This window comes from Falco rusticolus, chromosome 4 (assembly GCF_015220075.1).
Source record: "Falco rusticolus isolate bFalRus1 chromosome 4, bFalRus1.pri, whole genome shotgun sequence".
Lineage (NCBI taxonomy): Eukaryota > Metazoa > Chordata > Aves > Falconiformes > Falconidae > Falco > Falco rusticolus.
Window position 1 is genome coordinate 24,273,909 of NC_051190.1, and position 20,998 is coordinate 24,294,906.

A 20,998-nucleotide genomic window follows, 5' to 3' on the forward strand; every position below is an offset into this window, starting at 1 on the left:
ACCTTGTCGTTTCCTTTCATAGCACTAGCAACTTTCTTAGAAATCTGCAGTCTCAAACAGCACACTTGCTTCCCAAAATGCTGCTTTGAAATTTCTGAGCTGGTAATGAATTTTGCTTGCCAGAGGCTGCTTTGTACAAGTTAAAAAAAAAAAAAACAACAATAAGCTTTAACCGAATTGCAGTTTAGATGTTACTGATAGAAGCAGTTTTGGTCACCGTATTTAGGTAATGTTTTCCATAAGTGTATGTTGCCCTTGCCTCTGCTTTTAGGACCTAAATTTCAAACTGGGAATGCAAAGTGTAATTAGCCATCTGTTGCTTTTTCCCTGTTGTTGAACCAGAAATGATCGCTTTTAAGATTAGCAGAGGTGTAAGGTAAATGTATTGGATACGGAATTTGATGCTAATGGTCTAAATTGCTGGCCAAATCATGAAGTCTTTTGTGCCTCAGTCTCCTCATCTGTTTAAAGAGGATAATGTTGCTTCGTGCAACCACCGTGGTGATGATTTGAGTTTAAATAATTGATGTTTGCGAAGTCTTCAGAGGGCTTAAAATACCAAATATTGCTGTTGCAACAGTTCTGGCACTATGTGTCCTTTGTTCAGTAAAATGAATTTTTATGCTTTGCTTATGAATTTGGTCAGTTATAACCAAACTTTGTCACACTTTAAGTTTATTTATATTGCAGCTGTTCAAAAAGGGCAAGAAATTAAAATATGAAAAGGGACTGGGAAGAGACAAAATACATAAATGTAGTTGATATCAAACCTCCTTGGCTGTAAGGAAGAGTTTACAGGCCAATACAGAAGGCATTCTTCTCACTTCTGCAGACTGCCTGCTGTCTTTCACTGTTGGTACTGGTAGGACAAATATGTCCTGTTTATACTTGCAAAACTACAAGATTCTCCTTCCCACCAGAAATGGATCACAGCACCATCTATCTACAAAATAGCTGGCAGTTACCCAGTGCACCAGAAAATCCCTAAGGATCTTGAAGTCTTTGGGTGTGAATATGTAGACTAAGGTTCACAGTGGGTGACAGTTTGTAATAGCCTGTATAGCAAAAAGTCAAATAACGAGGGGCTGTTTGTGAAGAGGGTTGCCAAGACCCAGCTAAGGCTGTGGCTGGGCCCCTTGAGACAAGGACTGCTGCCTGGGGACTCGGTCTGTTAGGACCAGGACTCAGAAGGCGGGTAGTTGTGAAAACTGCCATTTACACCTTTCACATTTCTTTGTGCTGCCTGTAGAGAGTAAAGAAGGGAACACAGATAGGAAACTATTTCAAGTCAGTTTGCACAGTACCTCATTTGCTGTGTAGGTGTAGAGGACTTTGCCTTTGATAACAAACCACCGTTTCTTCCAGTGTCTTTTGCCTCTCTTACATCTGCTGAGGTAACCACTGATGGTAGCTCCCTCTCCTGAGGCTGCCACCTAAAGCAGAGTAGGAGAAATTAGGATTTGTAACAACAAAGGCTTTTTCCCTCCTGATTAAGTGTCTTCGCATCACACCAGACAATCAGGTCTATGTCCCTGAAACTGTAAGTAGACCATTAAAAATATCGAGACAGGAAAAATATAAGCATAGTATTACAGTTCTTTTTAATTGAAGATTCTGGTTAAACTTAGTTCTCAGTAACTCTGATGGAAAATACACAGTTGAGTTATTATTGAGGTCAGCAAGTTTACAGCTGTGTTCTGAGAAGCCAGACTTGTCCCTTTTCCCAGGTCTGGTTTTTTGGGTATATTAAAAGTACATGCTTCCAAACAAGACTTACAGTCTTGTGGCTGAACACTTTTACGATGTGGGTATATTTAGGACTTTGCAATGGTTTTATATCAGTTTATGTTAATCACTTGACTATGACTTGGTTTCATTTGTGAAATAATATTTCTGAGAAAAGTAAACCCTCTCACAGAAGTATTTTGAGATTTAAGTGCTTAATGTTCTTAAAGATCTGGAGTTCGAGTAGATGGAACTATACACGCACAAACACTGCAGTGTATGTTATTTGTTACAGGAGTAAATCGCGATAGTATTGCACTTGGAAACAATGGGCAGAGATTCAAAACCAGCTTTTGTGTCACAGACAGAAAACTGAGCAGTACTATAGCAGTGTTTTGCTGGAGAACGGAAATGTTTCAGGACCAGGGTAAAGCAAGTTAGCAAGAGTTCCAGAGCACTGCTATTGTGCGACAGTCCATCTTAACAAACATGTGCTGCCCCCTTGTGGTAGAAAGGCAATGCTTTTTTCCTAACGGGACTGAAATTTTGCCTGCCAGTTCTTTCAGTATTTGATTTGTGTGTTTGTATTACATGCTTGTATCTCTGGCTCAGTTTCACCTCAACGTAAACACACGTCAAGAAATTCCAGTGTCTTGGCTGTACAATGAGTTCAGCAAGACATGTGCACCCTGTTCTCTAATACAACGATAAATACCTGCTGATTTCAGTGAAATGGAAGTACCTTACTGTGCTTGAGTTCAATGGGCAGCTTGGCTACTGAGACTACATCAACATGATTGGCACCTTGTTCCTGGAAAGAAAACTAATATAGCTGGAGAAATCCTGGCCCCATTGAAATTGGTGGAAGTTTTGTTTATGTTGGTGGGATCAAGATTTTACCCATCTGATTTGAAATAGTTTGGTGTGGGGTGGCAGGAAAGTACCTGCTTAAACATGTATGCTCCTGAATTGATTGCCAAAGACCAGATGCTATTTCCTAAGTGGTATTTTATTTCTCTTGAAATCAAAGTAAGATTTCACAAGTAAGGGTCTTATCAAAAAAAGGTAACAAGTCAACAGTATCTCATGCTCATTTGATAGTTGTCATTGTCTGTGATCTGCCTTGTACTGTGTAGTACTTTGAAGTCATGTTAAGTTTTCTAAAGACTTCACATGTTGATGAGCAAACTACAGTACACTGTTCTAACTGGATATCTCAGTGGGCTCAGGAAGCTTGCATTTTAAACACTATTATGAAAAACAGAAAAAATAATTGCATGATGAAAATGGGCTGAGCCCACTGCACACAGAATGAATTATAAACGTAGCTGTTGAAGTATGAGTACACAGTTCTCTGCAGTTCATTGCCTTTCTCAGACAGCTTGGTCCTACCTCTGTAAGAGCTGAAGGGATCTTCTTCTGTTTCTTAAAAGATGTATAATGAATATTGTGGAAGACAGAGGAGAAGGCACTGCTTGAACACCTGGATGAAGTTGGAGGGAAGCTCACACTTAGTGGCCGCTCTGAAAGATTAAGAAAATTCAGAAAGGGAAAGGGGGAAATGGATGAATCAGTATATATCAGACTAAGGGTAAAAGACACACAACACACTAATGCAGATAACTAAGGAAAATACAGTGCCTCTTCCACAGCCAGTTTTTATTTTAGCTTTTCTTTCCAATCACCCCTTTAAGTCTGATTAGATGGGTGGGCTTCATAGCAACCTAGGTTAATGGCAATAACCTACAGCTACTTGAAAGAAACCTGCAAGACAGCTGACAAAGCACAAAACACAGCTTGTTTTCTTCTAATTTAAAATCAGCATTAAACAAATGGCTTTTCTGTCTATACCCCCGATGTTCTGTAACACCTTTGCAGGGTAGATTCACTAATAGGACATTCTTTCTGTATGACCCATTCTCTTTGAGTTCCGCATGGAAGACAGTTATTCTGTCACTATCAATCTACATTAACCCCACTCATCTGAGTTTATATCTTCATGATCTCACTTCTGGCAACACATATTATCTGGAAGCTCTTAGTATAAAGCACAGCATTGTTTTAACACAAATCTGAGTTATCATTTCTTGGACGCAAGAAAGCTTGGGTATGTGGTTTTGGCTGTTGTGACAGTATCTGTTCATGTATTTGCTTGGCTAGTGTGAATTTCTTTAATCAGAATGAAACAACTAAACTTCATCTGTCCCCACCTTTTCATCCTTAACAGTACAATATGCCTACTTTCAGAGACTGTCTGCATGAATAGTTGTGCAAGAACTTTATTTCCTGTTCATTCTCTGTTCATATCTATGTAACACCTGCCCCCCCCCCTTTTATCTTTGATTTGGGTATGTACCTAAATCAGGAAAGGGACATATAATAGGACAATAATACAGAGTTCTAGTTAGGCAGTAGCTCTTCTGCTTTGAATTCATGCTTTCATTTGTAACCAGATTAATTCCCCATGTAGAAAAGCTCTTAGTGACTCTGCACTTTACCTCAGCATTTCTTTTTGTAAAAGCTACAACAGGGATGAGGACAGTAAGGAACAGTAAAGCCATTGTTTTACTTTAATGGATAATTCATTTGAAATTATGGTGAGGAGCTATCACTTATAATTACATCACAGAATAGAACAGTTCAGTTAGAAGGACCTTACAACTGTCTAGTCCAACTGCCTGACCAATTCAGGGTTGCCCAAAAGCTAAACCATGTTATTAATGGCATTGTCCAAACATCTCTTAAACACTGACAGGCATGGGGCATCGGCCACCTCTCTAGAAAGCCTGTTCCAGTGTCTGACCAACCTCTGGGTAAAGAAATGTTTCCTCATGTCAAATCAGAACCTTCCCTGGCACAGCTTTGAAGCATTCCTAGGCATCCTGTCCCTGGATCCCAGGGAGAAGTGATCAGCACCTCCCTTTCCATGTTGCCGCCTCAGGAAGCTGCAGAAAGCAATTATGTCACCTCTCAGCCTCCTTTTCTCCAAGTGAGACAAACCCCATGTCCTCAGCTGCTCCTCAGAGGACATAGTTCTTATCATTATTCTGGTTTATCAAAAGACCGGGGGAGCCCTCAGCGAGCCTGGCTTGCTAAAACAGTTTTAGCTGCGGTACAAGTCTGGTGCTCCTGGGACCTCAATACACATGTCTCATGCTTGAAATGAGAAATCCTCTTTAACAAAACACAACATGCTAAGCAAATCCTAAAGCCTCCCCATTATTCAGGCAGGAAGTGGGTTTGTCAGTTTTGCCAAGAATGAAGGAATCTTACCTCTTTTCTTAAGTTCCACATAGCAGCTATCGCAGACTTTGGCTGCTTGATCTTTGAGGTACTTCATAGGGTATTTGTTTCTTGAACAATTTCGGCATACAATCTGTTTCAGCAAGGAGAAATGCATGTAAATATAATTTAAATGTGTGTATATATATATATGCTTATACAAAAAAAAAAATCCTCAGAACTGGCTGGGGGAGGAAGATGCATAGTAGACTAGACGACTCCCTCTCCTACAACTGTGTCAGTCAGGGTAAGTCTACTGGATGAAATGTGATTGCTTTACCCTGTTGTAAGCCAAGCAGAATTGATCACTGTATTTGGTTACACACCACTGCTATGCCCATCTCCCCAGGAACTTATACCTTCTCTACCAGTGAATTACAGAAAGACCATTTTAGTATTACTTCTGTTTTCTTAGCTTTGTTAGTAACATTGTTTTCCTAAGGAAGCTTGCATGTTCCTACTGTCCCTGCATAAGTACAGGCTGATTTTCTCTGTGGAATTAGAAAAAAGATAAAGTAAATGCTTTCTCATACTGACAAAAATCACTGGTAGTTTGATTAAAAAAAATAAAAATCACTGAGGCTAAAAGACAGCTATGGTTTAAAACAGGACTGCAGGTTTATGTGTACACACAATCTCCAGAGTCAGTGATAAAGGGAGAAAACCAAGAAAGCTTATAAATCCCCTTGGCTTTAGGGCAAAAGGCAGCAGCTCTTCTGTGGAGCACAGAGGAAACTATCCCTTTGGTCACTGACCAAACCATGCTCTACTGCTGAGTTTCTTCACTTTTCTTGGAAGATAATTTTACCAGCTACTCTCAGGGACAGGAAATGGACTAGATGTGCTACTGCCCTGTCCAGAACAGAGACTGTATTTTTACTGTATTGTTTCATTGTCTCTAGAGCTAACTGTATATCAGATGTACTGGCTAGACTCAGCAACAATTATCCTGTAAGCCTTCAACTACGAACCCTTGGGAATTAATTTGACCCTCAAGAGAAGGTTACTGTTTTTCCTACTAGAGTCATTAGAAACCTAATTACTAATTTAGCAAAGGACTAACAGGTTCTGTGACAAATCAAATTCTGGTCTTGATGATGCTACAAGTTTGCAGAAGTTACAGCAGTGGCAGCCAGGGTCATAGAAGTGTGAATAAAGACTCCCTGAGAAGCTTGTACTGGTCTTACCTTCCCACAGGCATGGCAATGATGTCTCCTCAATGTGAGGGTAAAGTCACAGCCACAGTTCATGCACATCATGACATGGGACACAGGCACCAAAGTAGGAGGCCTCTCACCCAAGGGTATTCCAAGTCTTTCTCTTAGCTTAAAATCAAACAAGACAAATTGTCTGAAGTGCATTCAGTCAGCCCTACTCCATTACATACAATTCTCCTCTCATTTCAGTCCTTCACCTGCTAAGATACCCATATTTTCTAATTCCTAATGCACCTTGTAAGTTAGATACAGCTGCTTCAGCACGGAAAGACTGTGACCAGTCAGTTCATGGTGCTGTTAAAGCCAGGGTCACAACAGGTAAAAATCCATGTAGATCTATTACTGGTCAGGCACTGACACTCTTCCACATCAGACAAGGATCTGGTTCACTGCAGGTGAGAACATAAGTGAAAGCCATCTTTTTATTAACAGCTATTGAAATAATATCTTTTAAAAGTTCTATAGGTTTCAGTTGAAAAGGGTCTGAGCTCTGTGTCATCACACCTTGAGACAGGTCAGGGACAAGAGAGTACAGAAAACAGTAAAACTAAATTTATCCCCACACAATCCAAATCTGATGCGTGCTTTCCATGGCTGATCTGAATATAGGTAAGCAGCTTTAGAAAACGTATTCACTGTTCCTGTTTCTTAGAATGCACCACGTTACTGTGCTGTACAGGTGCCTTTGCTCCAAGCAAGGGAGCCATGCTCGATGTGGAACTGAATACAATCTAATGAACTGTGCTGAGAAGCTGTGTTACTGCAGGTTCAGCACCAAAGTATTACAGGTACCTCACTGTCAGTTAACAGCAGCTTAGTGTTTGGCGCAAGTAGTGCAAGCTCTTGTGCTGTTGAAGAACTGTTTGTCAGGAGGGTTTTCTGTGGGGAAATCAGGCTTCTGCAGACAAACAGGATTGAAACACAGAAACATCAAACTACTCTTTGTGCACATTCGCGTTTACATGAGAAGAAGAGTTACAAAATAAAGTATTTTTTCATTTGTTGAAAAAGGATCTGGTTTAGGTAGCTATATTAACTAATTTCTAATTTTTTCTTGTTAAATATTTGGAAGTATATTGGCTTCAGGCCAGAAGGAAAATCCTGTTTTGTTGGGTTTAATTAATTTTTTACTTTCTGAAGTCTTCAAAAATTAAATCACAGAATCACAGACTGGTTGGGGTTGGAAGGGGCCTCTGGACATCATCTAGTCCAACCCCCCTGCTCAGGCAGGGCCACCCAGGGCCAGCTGCCCAGGACCTTGTCCAGCAGCTTTTGAGTATCTCCAAGGATGGAGACTCCACAAGTCCCGGGGCAATGTGTGCCAGTGCTCAGTCACCCTCAGAGTGACAAAAAAAAAAAAAAAGTGTTTCCTGATGTTTGAGGGAACCTCCTGTGTTTCAGTTTGTGCTTGTTGCTTCTGGTCCTGTCACTGAGCACCACTGAGAAGCAGCCTGGCTCCATCTTCTTTGTACCCTCCCTTCAGGTATTTACATACATCGATGAGATCCCCCCTGAGCCTTCCCTCCTCCAGGCTGAACAGTCCCAGCTCTCTCAGCGCTTCCTCACAGAAGAGCTGCTCCAGTCCCTTCCATCATCTTCGTGGCCTTTGTTGGACTCTCTCCAGTATGTCCATGTCAGTCTTGCAGTGGGGAACCTAGCACTGAACACAGCACTCCAGGTGTGCCCTCACCAGCACTCTTTTTTTTTTCCCCAATTAGCCTATTTAATAAAAGTGGTGTTCAACATAACCTGAAATAGCATTTTTACTTTTTGTCAGATGCATTCTTTGCCTTCTTAACTGGGAGCAGTACAACTGAAATTAATGGGATAACAATAACATACATCAGCTGTGTTGGTACAAATTGAATATTGCTGGTGGGGCTTGTAGAGGCAGGGACTTCATTGTGTATATGATATAACTCTAAGTAATGTGTAGGTTGGTTTTCTCAAAATCTGTGAAGTTTGTAGCTATATTTAGTTCATCCAAAATAGTCACCCTTTAGGACAAAACAGTCTTCCTCCAGAAGAGCTCCTGTTTAAGCGAAGACCACGGAGTATAGAGTGTGATTAACATTTCAGAGGTGGCCCATGAGCTGTGATGAACTTCATTGTTTGAGCTTGGCATGTTGGTTTAAGTGGAAACAGTAAGAAGTCTTGCCGCTAGGAACACTGCATTTTACAGCTCTCCTCCTTTCCTCTCTCTCTCCACCCTCTCCCTTCTTTTTCAAGCATTGAAAGACTTGGCCTCCTCTTACCTCCACGCTGCTGTGGAAAGTGGAAGTGGTGTGAGCTTTGTAGTCATCTGGGATGTGTCTGCTGATGCAGCTGTACCAGTCATCCCTTTCTGAGCAAGAGCTGTGGAACGAAATACAGCAGAGCAGTCAGTGCCATGCACAGCAGGGACTGAAACAAGCTGTTTCTGGATCAGAGGAGAAAAGCTTCACTTTATGAATGTTTGCTTTTCTGCACTGCTGTGTTGATCTGGTAATTTTCTGACCAGGAAGAAAATTGACTGTTGGACTTACTAAGCAGGATGATTAGTGTAGATCCTAGTGCTCAATCCTAGATCACACAGGACAATATGAAATGTCTCTTTTTTTTCCGTCATTTCTGCCCTAGGTTTTAGGCACTCCATGCATGTAGTATTTGCAGGGGTTGTGCAAAGTAAGCATGTTAATGCTTATCTCTACAGTGGGATGCTTAGATGATCTGTGTGTTTGGGAAATGCGGAAATCTGTCACCTATGGTAGATATGTGAATACTTTCATCTTCCTCTAGCTTCATCACAGACAATCTCCAGTCTCCCAGCAAGAGGCCAGGACAGCAATTTGGAAGGAAGTTCTGCATTCCCTCTAGTTGCAGTTACGGATGGAGGCCAGTAGTTCTCCAGACTGGCCTCTAGATGCTCCCTTTGCACAAGGCAAAACAGCGAGCGCGTTGTGCTTCCCTGCTAGTCTAGATATCCCAGAAAAGCAGCAGGGATTTTACTCTCTGTTACTTACCAGACGCATTTGCTCTGTTACAGCCATAAGCTGTCCTGCCTGTGTTAGCTGGTTTTCCTGCTGTGACTTCAAGCTGTGCACTTCCTGTCCATCTGAAACTGCACAGCTCTAGCTGTTCCCAGCATCAGTCACAGGAGGGAATGCAACTCAGTGTGGTCTTCCCTCCCCAAATCATACTAGACATTCACATTAAAGCTACCCACTAGATTTTGTTGTAAAAATTAGCAGTGGCATCATTGCCAGCTGCTGTTCAGCTGTGATTTCCTCACACTGTCCTCATGAAGGCCACCAAGCAAGACATCTGAGAACAATTTATATTTTGTAGTCTTAAAAAAAAAAAAAAAAGAAAAGAAAAAAAAAGGACAAAAAGAGAGGAAATGCCAGATTTTATCAATGATCTCTGACTTTGCATCAAGAGCACCAAGAGCATAATCCCTTGTCTGAAATACACCAGCCTCTAAAATTCAAGAAGCCTGGAGCAGAAACTGAACCAGTGTATCTACTGCATATAGTCTAATTTCTGCAAGCCAAGGGGCTATATTGTAGGAGATCATCTCTGGCAAGAGTCACACTACTAGTCAGTCCTTATTACTACCAAAAGTCCTGTTAAATTACACTTTCTAAGAAAGCTGAAGATGTCTGTATCTTCCGGACAAATCATGTTCACAACCTGCAAAGCACTAAAAGAAGTCCTAGCTTTAACCTGTCTCTTCCTAATTCTTTCTTGGAAATTCTCTTCATTTGAGAATTAAGTAATGATTTACAAAAATCAGAGGAAATCATGGCCCATATACTGATGTAAATTAAAGCCACTTTGGAAAGGACAGATAAGAGAGACAATCTGCTGTTAAAAGCCTGATACCTAACTGGCCCCTTTAACCTCTTCTCCACTCCATTAAACATCTGTAGGCAGTAATCACAGGTAATTAAGGTCTAAATGTGGCAATAACACCTGTTTGCTGATGAGTAAGATAAATTATGTCAGTTGGCACTGGCCTATTCTTAATTAGCTATTTCACTGGTTGCATGAAGGCTCAGAGCATCCTTAAGCATATAGAGAGGATAGCAGGAGGCATCTATGGAACACAGAAAGTGGTCTGGACTGGGATGGGATTTTGTCTTGTCACAGTGCTATCTGTGACTCTGAATTAGCCTTAAAAGGGTGGCAGCACTGGCTACATTCTCCCAGTGCTTTAGTATTTTATATGGGCACCACATAGTTACCCCTGTGTCCAAGAAGAACATTTTTGAAATGCAAAAAAAAAGGTCTAAGAGCAGTATAAGCCATCTCCATAAAGGCTCTGTGCTCAGATCTGCTACCAGCTCACTGCAAGCCAATAACATGGCTCTTTGGATGAGTGAGCTATTTTCAGCAGGAGATGTAAAGACTTTACAGTGCCATCTGCTCATATAGCCATGCTGTCTTCTAAGCTTTGGTCATCCTCATTCTACTGTCTTTACTGCCTGGCAGTCATGATGTATTTCCTCAATGCATTCACCTTGTCTCGTACAAGTGTAAAGACATTGAGGTCTGGGTTGCGATTGTGCAAATTTGCAGCACTTGGGTGTAAGCGGTAAAAGATACAGTCTTTAGGGACGCTTGATGGTACTTTTCTGTCTTTGATGCTCCTTTCAGTGAAAGTAGCCAAGGATGTTGTGCAGTGGGGTTAGGAGAGCAAGCCGTCCCACTGGTGTCTCATCAGCTCTGCGAGCCAGTACAGAAAGGGAGAGGAAGAGACATTCTTGGATGACTTATGGCAGATTGGTCCCAGAATGAGCAGCACAAGGAAGGGAAAGGGGCTCTACCCCAGTGCTCTGGTAAGAGGCAGTCTCCCACTGGCTGTTATCAGAAAGGAAAGCTTAGTCCCAGGCCCTGGTTCTATCTACTACCAAAGAAACACAGCTTCCAGTGGCCTCATGTGGTTGCTTAGGCTAACCAAGCACAGACCTGGTATGAGTACAAAAGGCAAAGAAACAACATAACAATGCAAGCAGAACATCCCAGGCTTCTCATTAGGGATGCCAACTTCAGTTTCCCTGAATAAAGGAGACATGCAGGAGCTATTTCCCCTCTGCAATACAAAAAGGCTGTACGCATCCTGATTTTGTAACTGGCTAATTCAGAAGTACTGTGTGTATATTTTGAGGGTCGTGACAAGTGTGCAGCTCTAAGAAAATCTCAGGTATTGTCTCATTTGCTGGTTATAAAAGGAAATAGACAAAAAGGCTTTGACAGGTATCTGAACACTGCCCTCAGATGGCAAGTGCTCTGAGAAGGTTGAGAGCCCCAAATTCTGATTCTGAATAAGAAAGCACCCTCCCTGTCTTTCTACTGCACTGTGTAACTTAGGGAGGTCTGCTGTGTTTCGAGCCAAGTTGTACTTGGAGACTGATGGTGGGAAAGTCAGCTTAAAAGCATCGAAGACCTTGTTATTTGGAAGTTGTAATTTTAATACCACTGCTAGTGTGCTATGTCTTTTGTAGTAAACTACACCTGAAAATCAAGCCAGCCACCTTTCTACTGTAGCTCTAGGTAAATTTGCAGGATTATTCAGGGCTAGAAGCATGCAAAAATACAGTACACCACTATCTTCTTATCAGAAACTACATTCTCTTTCTGGTGTTCACTTGTGATCCCAGGACAGAGATCCTGACTCCCAGTTGCAGAGTGAAAATACTACACAAACTAATCAGTGAAATTCCTTTTATTAGAAAGACAAATGAGGTTGCCAGTAAGGTTTCATTTTGGCTTAATAATTAATAAATAACAACATTTAAGCACTATTAAATGCTTTTCTATCTGTTGCATGGTATTTTTACTATTTTCTCCAGCAGTTTTACAACCCTAGTGGTATGAGACAACAAGTGAACTTATGGAAGGGAGATATAACACACTATTAGTGTTACAAGGAAAAAGTGTGATGAAAAGTGTGAAAAGATAATGAAAAGGTCTCAGGCCTCTTAGTAACACACTTTCTTCTCTTTCCTTTCTCTTTAAGACATCATCAAAAGCCACCTTCTAATCTTTATTCAGCATACGAGTTGAATTAGTTACAGTTTATGAGCTTTGCATTTATAATGAATATCTTCATTGTGTAATCAAGCACTCAGCCATTGTCTGTCACAATAGCACAGACTGAAACTGAGTTAAAAAAGACACCAGTTAAGTCTTGGGTATTGGTTAGACTAATCTAGAGACACAGCTCTAGAGTTTAACACCCTCTGCCATGGCTGTTTGGGGACAGTACCTTGCTGACAGGGTCAGGCAATATTCATCACATTCAATCTTCAGGACGTTTTGGGCTTTTTCTGTCACTGGGCGGCTGACCTAGAAATAAATGCCATGAACGTGAATGTGGACATGAGTTAAACTGTCTATAACCAGTATATCATATAAGTCTTAATGCTTATGGAACTATGACGTCCCAGCCACCTGTTTCCTATTTCAATGCAAAGAGGTGGGCAGACAGGGTTTTCTGTCTTTTATATTGCTGGTGTAATGAGGAAAAAAGCTCTCTATTTCAATAAGGTGGTGGTGCTAAATGAAAAGATAATCCAACTGTAAAGGTAAGGATAAAGTATCAGTCAGGGTTCAGTTTTGACAAGCTTAGGAGATGTTTAGTCTGACAAGCGATAGACTAATTTGGGCAAAAGTTTTGGCTATTCTTTAATGAATGGAAATAACTTTCCTCCTGACATGCAGACATTATACAGTGAAGCCCTTTAGTGAACAGCTGTCTGCAGCAAGGCTCTTTAAGAGCAAAAAAACCCCAAACTTAAAAGCTACAGCTCAGCTAAAAACTATTCCCTGCCATGTAGTGTGTTACTTGCCTACTAATAGCAACAGCCACATGGGAGAAAGGTAGCTTCATGGTACTGATATGTTGTTACTAGCATCTGTTGTGCCAGTGACTGAGCATTTCAAATGTACCCTGACAAGTATCTGCGCTGCAACTCGTTTTCACTTAATGGTAGAGTGTTTTGGTGATTCCTGCCCTTGCTGGGAACTCACAGTTAGTTTTAGACTAACAGATCCCTCCCACCTTTTCCTAACACCTCAACCCACCCGTGTCATTCCATTGGAATTAATGATTAGTAATAGTCATCTTGCATGTTTCCTAGCTCTCCAGACTTCTGACTTGCCACTTCAAGTCCTCTTTCACACAAATACAACTTGGCACATTAGCTATAGAACAGTTATGAATGTTCTTGGTGGGAGGTACATAATGGATGGCTAGGTAAGAAGCAAAGACGCCTCCAGACCAATATCTCCTGTTGCACAGGTACTGGTGCCAGTAAATGCTTAGGGAAAGAGTGTAAGAGCAGTACAATTTTGTTCAGTTTCTGTAATTTGCAATTTAGAAATCTACTGAAGAAGAGACTGTGTTTATATCATTGCATGTAATAGCTCCCAATATACCTTTTCCCTGTGAAGTTGGCTAATCACTTTTTGAACACATTAATGCTTTTGATGAAAACAGTTAAAGGGCACATGAAAACCAAACAAGTGAAAGCTTATTTAAATTTTGAATGGTGGGATTTTAAGACCAGGCAGACTAAGGCCTAGTGAATATATTGTAGGGAACAACCATGCATTGGCTGGAGACATGAAGAAGGGAATGGACAAAACAGGGTAATAAATCTTTTCTGTCTCCAGTTTCATTATCAGATGGCAAATCTGATTTTGGCTTGTATTATTTATGTAGCCTGAATAAGGCTGTCATTCTAAGTCACAGCCTTATAGATAATCTTTTATGTTTGCTTTATATTATTTTTCCTTCTGTCTCCTGTAAGAGGCAAGGGAATACCCTGACAACAGGTCCATCGCCTCTTTCCCCTTGCTCTATATGAGACATAAACCAGCAAAGCACTAACAGCCCACTATACAACTTTAATTCCAGACTACAATACAGATGAGGCATTACCTTCATGCCTGACACAGCCAAGGTGTTTTTCAGTCGGTATTTGCCATCCTTCTGGGGATATGTGTACAGCAGAACATCATTCATCTATATGAAAAGAAAGACAAAATCAATAATTTGCAATATGGCTTACAGGCTTGCCCATTACTCCTGGGGAGAATACCCAGAACAAGCAGTAACTTGATGAACTGCTAGGACTTGTTAGAAAGACAGGCCCAAGCCTCACAGATTAGATTAAGACCTGCATTTCCACAAAACTCTGGGGCGTCTGCATCCAGGACTTTGATGTCTTCCCATTTTTGACTGTTGCTGGTGGCTAAGCAAGTAGATAATCAGCTCTTTTACATTCAGGTTGGGTGAAACAACTGCTTGTTTTAAGCGCAACACCATGTTCAAGTTGAGAAGACAGGCCCTGCATTTACTACCTGGCAGTACCAACTAACTGCCTAGAATGCTGCAACTCTGACTCTCACAGGGTGCCCCTGACAGTGAAACGGCAGTGAGCCCAGGGGTAGGGCTCGCCTTCACAGACTTCCATTTTCTGGACAAAAAGGAAGCGGGGGTGAAGAGAGGTGCCACAGTCTGGAGGAACAATTCAGGGAGGAATGGTTTGGATATTTAAGAGTAGTAACTGTACTGCTAGCAAAACTCGCCTCGACATCAGATGGCTTTGGTGAGCCTGTGGGCCACAGCAGAGACCATGAAAGGGCAAAAATGAGAAACTTTTTTCATTTTATGAGGAAAAATAATCTGTAAATTAACACTCCAAATATTTCCATACTTCTCACAGCTGCTTGCGGAGGGCATGTTTTTCAAAGTTTATAGTAAATAGGATCAGATCTTCTCTGCCATTTTCCTAGCTTAATCATAGATATTACTGCAGCCTTTTACCTTTGTGCCGACAAACAAATGAAACAACAGAACTGGACCTTGTAGGTCTTTGCTGGCCTCTCCTTCTCTTACTGCTAGAAGGAATAAAAGTATCAGTGGGTCTTAACATTGCCAAAGTAACACTTATACGTATGCATTCTCTTCTTTGCTTGAATAAGCAGGTCATGTTCTCCTGTCTTTCCAGACCTCCCACATCAGCACCAATATGCATAAACTCAGTCAGCTCCTTGATTACTGTACTGGGATACTATGAACAAAGATGTGCAAGGCATGTAAAACCAAGCCATAGGTAATACTGTGTGATGCCAGGGAAAAGGCATCTTAAATGTAAAAATTTTCGTGAAATTGAAAAGTAGACAAAAACCAGCTTCACTTGGATTCCTTTGTGACAAAGACATTTAAATATAGACAATTGGATGGTAATACTATATTGTGGAAGGAAAACTATGAGAAAGAGATGCAGAGAACAAGGGAGGAAACTAAAGAATGATTTGGCAAAAAAATAATGTATCCTGTATAACTAGAATTGTTGGGGTCTTGATAGTACTGCCTGACCACCTAAAACTGCTGGTGTAAAATCTTCACTCATTTGCTTGCCTGAAAAAAACCAGAAAGCGGAGCCTTATGGATTTTTTGTTAAAGGGTTTCTTTTTTCTGTTCAGCTTTCTTACAGAGCAGAAACAATGGTTAAAGAAAAATGACATGGAATTAACACTCATGGGATTAAATTCTTATCACCTTGGACTTAACAGCAAAACTGTTGTTGCCTTTATTAGGGTCGTGAGTTCACTCGTGGACACCGATTCATTAAGTAGCTGTCTGAATCACAGTAAATCAGTCTTATGTGCTTTAGCTCCCACCTTTAAAATTCAGATTCCCATTAACGTGATTCAAAGCATACCAAAAGGTGACTTTCACCAAAACTTTCACTTCAAATCTTACTACTTTTAAAAATTGATTTGGGTTTACTGAATAGGATCAGCCAATATTTTTGTAGAAAATGCTGAAACATTCCATTCTAACATTTTAACAAAAAGACTCCCATTCTCTCCTGCACTGGCCACTATAATGTGTATTTTTCTGCATCCTTCTAGTAAGTCTTCAGTCATGTGGAGTTTAAAGCATTTTTAATATAACACTTCTCAATTGATGATATAAAAGCATACTGTCGAGTCTGAATAGGAGCCTCATGCTGTCTTCTCTGTAGTCTAAAGTATTTACTCCTTTGCAACAGCATAATACAATTTCCTTAGAATAAGGTGACAAATGGTTTGTCAAAGAGTTTTTCTGTGATTTACTTATTGCACCATAAATTACACTCCACGCTAACATTAATCCAGTCAGCACAGTGACATCTGCACAGTACTGACCACACGATGATTCCCAGTTTAACCAGGGCTATGCAACACTGGAAAAATCATCCCAATCTACTGTACACTAAGTATCTAGGAGGCTAAGGTAGAAAAAACTGAGCAAATATAAACCTTTCAGTGAAAAGCAGATGAAAGACATTTTCACTTGATATTACCTGTAGCAACTAGAACTGCAGCAGCCAGGTAGGAAAAAGGTAAAAAGGCAGGCACACTTTATTGCTAACATTAAGAAAATACTCTGTGAAATAGAAGAGCACTAATGAAATCTCATATTTGTCTGGCGATTCTGCTATCTCCTGAATGTTTGAAGGATTATATGAGAAAACAGGACTTCCTCTGCCACACAACAGTGCCAGTACTTAAGGCTTGTTTCAAACCACAATAAAAGGTAACTAACTAGTTATGGGCACTAAGTCCAAAGAAAGGTAACTAGTTATGGGCACTAAGCCCAAAGAAGTGAACTCCTAAGAGAGAAGCTCAGGATTCTGGCATAATGTGCTACTGGGTTTCTTGAACAGCAAAGTCCATCTATTATGTAAAGCTGTATATATATTTTTTAAAAGCAGCTCATTCTTTTATTACTGTTGGTTAAGGATGACATCCTGGTGTATACCATTGTCACAACGGCTTTGGTTAATATCCCAAGATTTTATTAAACATTCATGATGACTGCTTTATAATTGTCCATTGGAGGATTTTTCTCTCCTCCTGTTTTTCTCCCCCATAGTATATAGTGGTGAGCTGTGGGAGGTCCCACCAGCCACAGCTTGATACAATGAAATCATGACAAATGTTTCAAAGCTTGCTAAGCAAGGCATACATATTCATGAAGAAAGAAGGGGTTTGCACTTGCTGCTGTCTACTTTGCCACATCTACACTGGAGATGTGAGTGGTGGCTATATGAATGGTATGAATGGAGCTAGCATTAGTACCAGCAGTTTCAGGCATTGTCCTGCTTCACACTGCACAGTGTCCCCTGAAGCAGTGAGGACTGGGCCATGACAAAGGCTAATGTTGCAGCCCCTCAGGAATCTGTGGTAGAAGAGATTGACCGCTACAACCTGAAGGAGAGTTCCCAGAAGTCCTGGGGCTTCAGACCCACTTCCTGTTTGCCAGAAAACTTCTGAATAATTGGGATCCCCAAACTGCTCAGATATTTATATGGGAGCAAATATTCCTATTCTGCACTGCTCCACGCACACACACAGTCCCTGAAACACCAGCTGATAACTCAGAGAAAGAAGGATACATCTGCTCTTTGATTTTTTTTCTGTTACTACTTTTCTTTTTCCCCCCTTCTTTTATAATCCCCTCTGTTGTGATGGGAACCCAGTAACATTAGAGGTCATTGCAAGTTTTCTACCCTACAGTGTCCAAATTTATTGATCCAAGAAAGTTTATCTATGCCCTGCTGAACTGCTGGCATCCATACGTAATGTACTCTGTCTAAAAGCTCCTACCACTTGTTCGTTTTTTCTCAATGTTTTAAAGGGTAGTTCATTATGAACCCTGTCTTATCTATTGAAGTCTGTATTAAACATCCCCTGAATGTCAGCGGAGCAGCCTGAATGTGTGCTGGGCTGCATTTTCCAAGCTCTGACTCTGAAACCTCCTATACTGCAGCCCTGCCAGCTAGAGCATTAAACAGCCTCCCATTTGATAGCAGCTTCCTGCACCCCACTTGCAATACAAGCAGCCTTTGTAGAGAAATTCTTGGAAGGGTGAGATAAGAGACCCTGTCTGAGTTGCAAAGTCCTGTGGTTGGGGGGCAGTTAGGGGGCCTGCCAGTGTCAGCAGCCTGTACTGAGCTGCAAAGAGGCCCCAACATCCTTGTAAACAGAGAATGGACTCAGGAAACAGGCGCAGAGCAGAACTCACCAAACATCCTGCCAGGAAACACCAGATTCAACAATACCAGCAGCCTGCACAAAAGAGCCAGCTCAAGTAACCTTGTGATACACACAACATACACCTGCCGAAACATAGGCACATCAAAAGCCCCTAAATGTGTGTCCTATATACTCATGCCTATATGGACTGTGCATAGACATACAATGGTCCTAATAGGCATATACTCAAAGCACAAGCGCACGCACTACGAAAGCACACCCTGAATGCACAGGCCAAGCAGGAGTCTGGCATGCACCCAATTCTTATAGCATGTTCTAATACAGCTTTACTTTGATGGGCTCATTTAGGATGTGTAGGGGTTTAATTAGCAGGGTTATCCTTCAGTGTTTACTCTTCCACTGAAAGTCTGTCCAGGTCCTAGGCTTGATTTAGCGTCAGTGAGAGTAAGTTCACTACTAAGAACTTAAGAAAATGCTGTTAATGTAAAAGTCTGGTTTGGGTAGCTAGGGTAAATACACTTATTTCATGCAAAGCTAAACCAAACTACACCTATACATCTAAGCTTCTGGTGATCTTTTTGAATGGCAGCTGACATGTGAAGAAGTATCAAAAAAAAGTGCCACTTGTGAAGAGTTTTTTTGATTAATACATTAGGACAAATTCTTATCCTACCTTAGTTTTGCCACTGGTTTCAAAGGATTATGATATGGTCCTTAGAAGATATGGGCTTTAAATTAGTGTGGGTTTTAAAGAGACAGTGTTTAGGAGATTATTCTAATCTTGTGTTTTGTGGGTTTGGGTTGGGTTTTTTTTTCACACAGTGTCCTCAGGCATCAGAATCAAGACAGCACATGGGTTGGGCTAGATGCACTATCAGCGGGAAGGGTATGTTCATGCAGGCCTTGGCTGTTGCAAAAGGTATTGGCAGTGATGGTTGGTAGGGCCTTAAGACTGATGCAGTAAAGGTGCTATATGCCAAGATGCAAATATATTGCTATAGCTGCACAACAGTTATGTATCCACAGGGTACATAGTCCATTCAGCAATGCATGAATGGTGGTGGTGGTTGTGGTTCAACAGAGAATCCACAGCATTAGCAGTGACAAGCAGATAATGCAAAACCATTCAGGTGTTAATGCAGGAATGACCATATTGCAGTGACTCAGTTTCACCATACATGGCATTGCTTTGCAACCTGAGGAGCTTTCAGGGTAGAGACTGAGTGAAAAATTCACTGAACCCAAAGGCAGATGTTTGCCAGTAAGTTTCAAACTGTTTCTAAGACCCACTCACCTGCACCCCACTCCAACAGGAGACATAATATAGGAAGCCTGAAGAGGTTGCAGCTTCACTGTGTTAAGAACTGGAAGGCAGCCAGTTTTATGTGTCTCTTAGTTCTTGAAAGTGACCACTATGGTTTAGTCTAGCTCCACCACATACTTTGCATGACAGCACATTTGGTCATAGTTTGCCTTTCTGACTGAAAAGAAGAAAAAACCTCTGTTTCTGAATACTGAGAGCATCTATTAACAACAGGACATTGGCTACTTTAATGTCTGCAGCTGCCAAGAGACACTTTGCTCTTTGCAGTTAACATCTGGGTTTGAGCAGCTGAACTCTCCCCAGGAATCAAAAATAGTTCCTAAACTAGCAAGTGCCAGAAACTAATTTCTGTGCTTTCTTTGTTCCAGTAATACTTTCAGTGTCTTGTGACCTTCAAGCTGATACAACCATTTTGGACTACTTGAAATTTATCTCAGTTTATCCCAGGTTTATATTACTTTCCCCTCAATGTTTATTATCAACCTGATTTCTGATCCTCTTAAATTCTCTATATCAATTATAATAGCTAGGTTTGTGACACTTCAGTATTTGTCATAGTGAATTAGAATGGCAGTTATGAACACACTGGTCCCATCTTTAGGCACAACTCCAAAATGTTTTTGTAATACTAGTGAGGGAAAGTGTTTCAGAAAAGAGATCAGTAAGCAAGCAAGTACTTTGTGATGTAGTCATCAGTAGGCTTAGGTGTTACTGCTGCTGAGAACACTGTTTCTTAAGAACAGCTCCTGGAAATTCTGGCATTGCCATTTTCCCTTAGCTGCAACAAAGTCATGATTTTGCCATTTATTGCTGTTGTTACAGTCCATTGCTGCTGACTCAATAGAACAGCACTGCAGCAATCTCATATTTGAAGATTTGAGTGAAATCCATCACTTTCAGTACATGAAAGTCTGAATTTTCACAGAAACCAACAAAGCCATCAGAAAAGTGCAGTGCCAGCACTGTGTCCATCCCATCTGATCTTTCATTATGACTGCCATACATGGTTGAGGAGGCATTAAGAGGAAGAAGTAAGAATTAATGGCAAAATATATGACTTCTGTTATAAGCCATCTCTTCTCCTCACAATGATCCCAGGGTGAAAAGCTTGTCAGCACTTACAGAGGCTACAGCAAATACATATTCCAGACATACAAGCCATTTATTTTAAAATAAATTCTGCAAACAGTACTTTAATGTTAATAGTAGCAGTAATGCTCAGTTCTTTAGGGTTCTTTTCTGGGAAGGAGCTCTAAAGAATTTTTCAAACATGAATGGGTAACCAGGTAACAAACCCCAACGACACAGGCAAGTATTATTTTCCCCTTCATACCAATAAATGCATAAAAATGCCAGTGGTTACACAATAAGCTATCTGAAAAGAACAGAGCTCAGGAGCCTGGAATCTTAC

At 40.9% G+C, this 20,998-nt stretch overlaps 1 protein-coding gene across 2 annotated transcripts in view; it reads right to left on the reverse strand.

Annotated features, from left to right (window-relative positions):
• The window catches only part of FGD5 (FYVE, RhoGEF and PH domain containing 5), a 109,995-nt gene that overhangs the window by 3,433 nt on the left and 85,564 nt on the right, over positions 1–20,998 (reverse strand). For both annotated transcript variants that reach the window (XM_037383214.1, XM_037383213.1), the window contains exons 13-19: positions 14,152–14,235; positions 12,475–12,554; positions 8,480–8,579; positions 6,195–6,332; positions 4,999–5,101; positions 3,118–3,248; positions 1,305–1,433 (exon numbers count right to left, since the gene is read on the reverse strand). In XM_037383214.1, the coding sequence (XP_037239111.1) occupies positions 1,305–1,433; positions 3,118–3,248; positions 4,999–5,101; positions 6,195–6,332; positions 8,480–8,579; positions 12,475–12,554; positions 14,152–14,235 (765 nt within the window). The remainder of the gene's footprint in view (positions 1–1,304; positions 1,434–3,117; positions 3,249–4,998; positions 5,102–6,194; positions 6,333–8,479; positions 8,580–12,474; positions 12,555–14,151; positions 14,236–20,998) is intronic.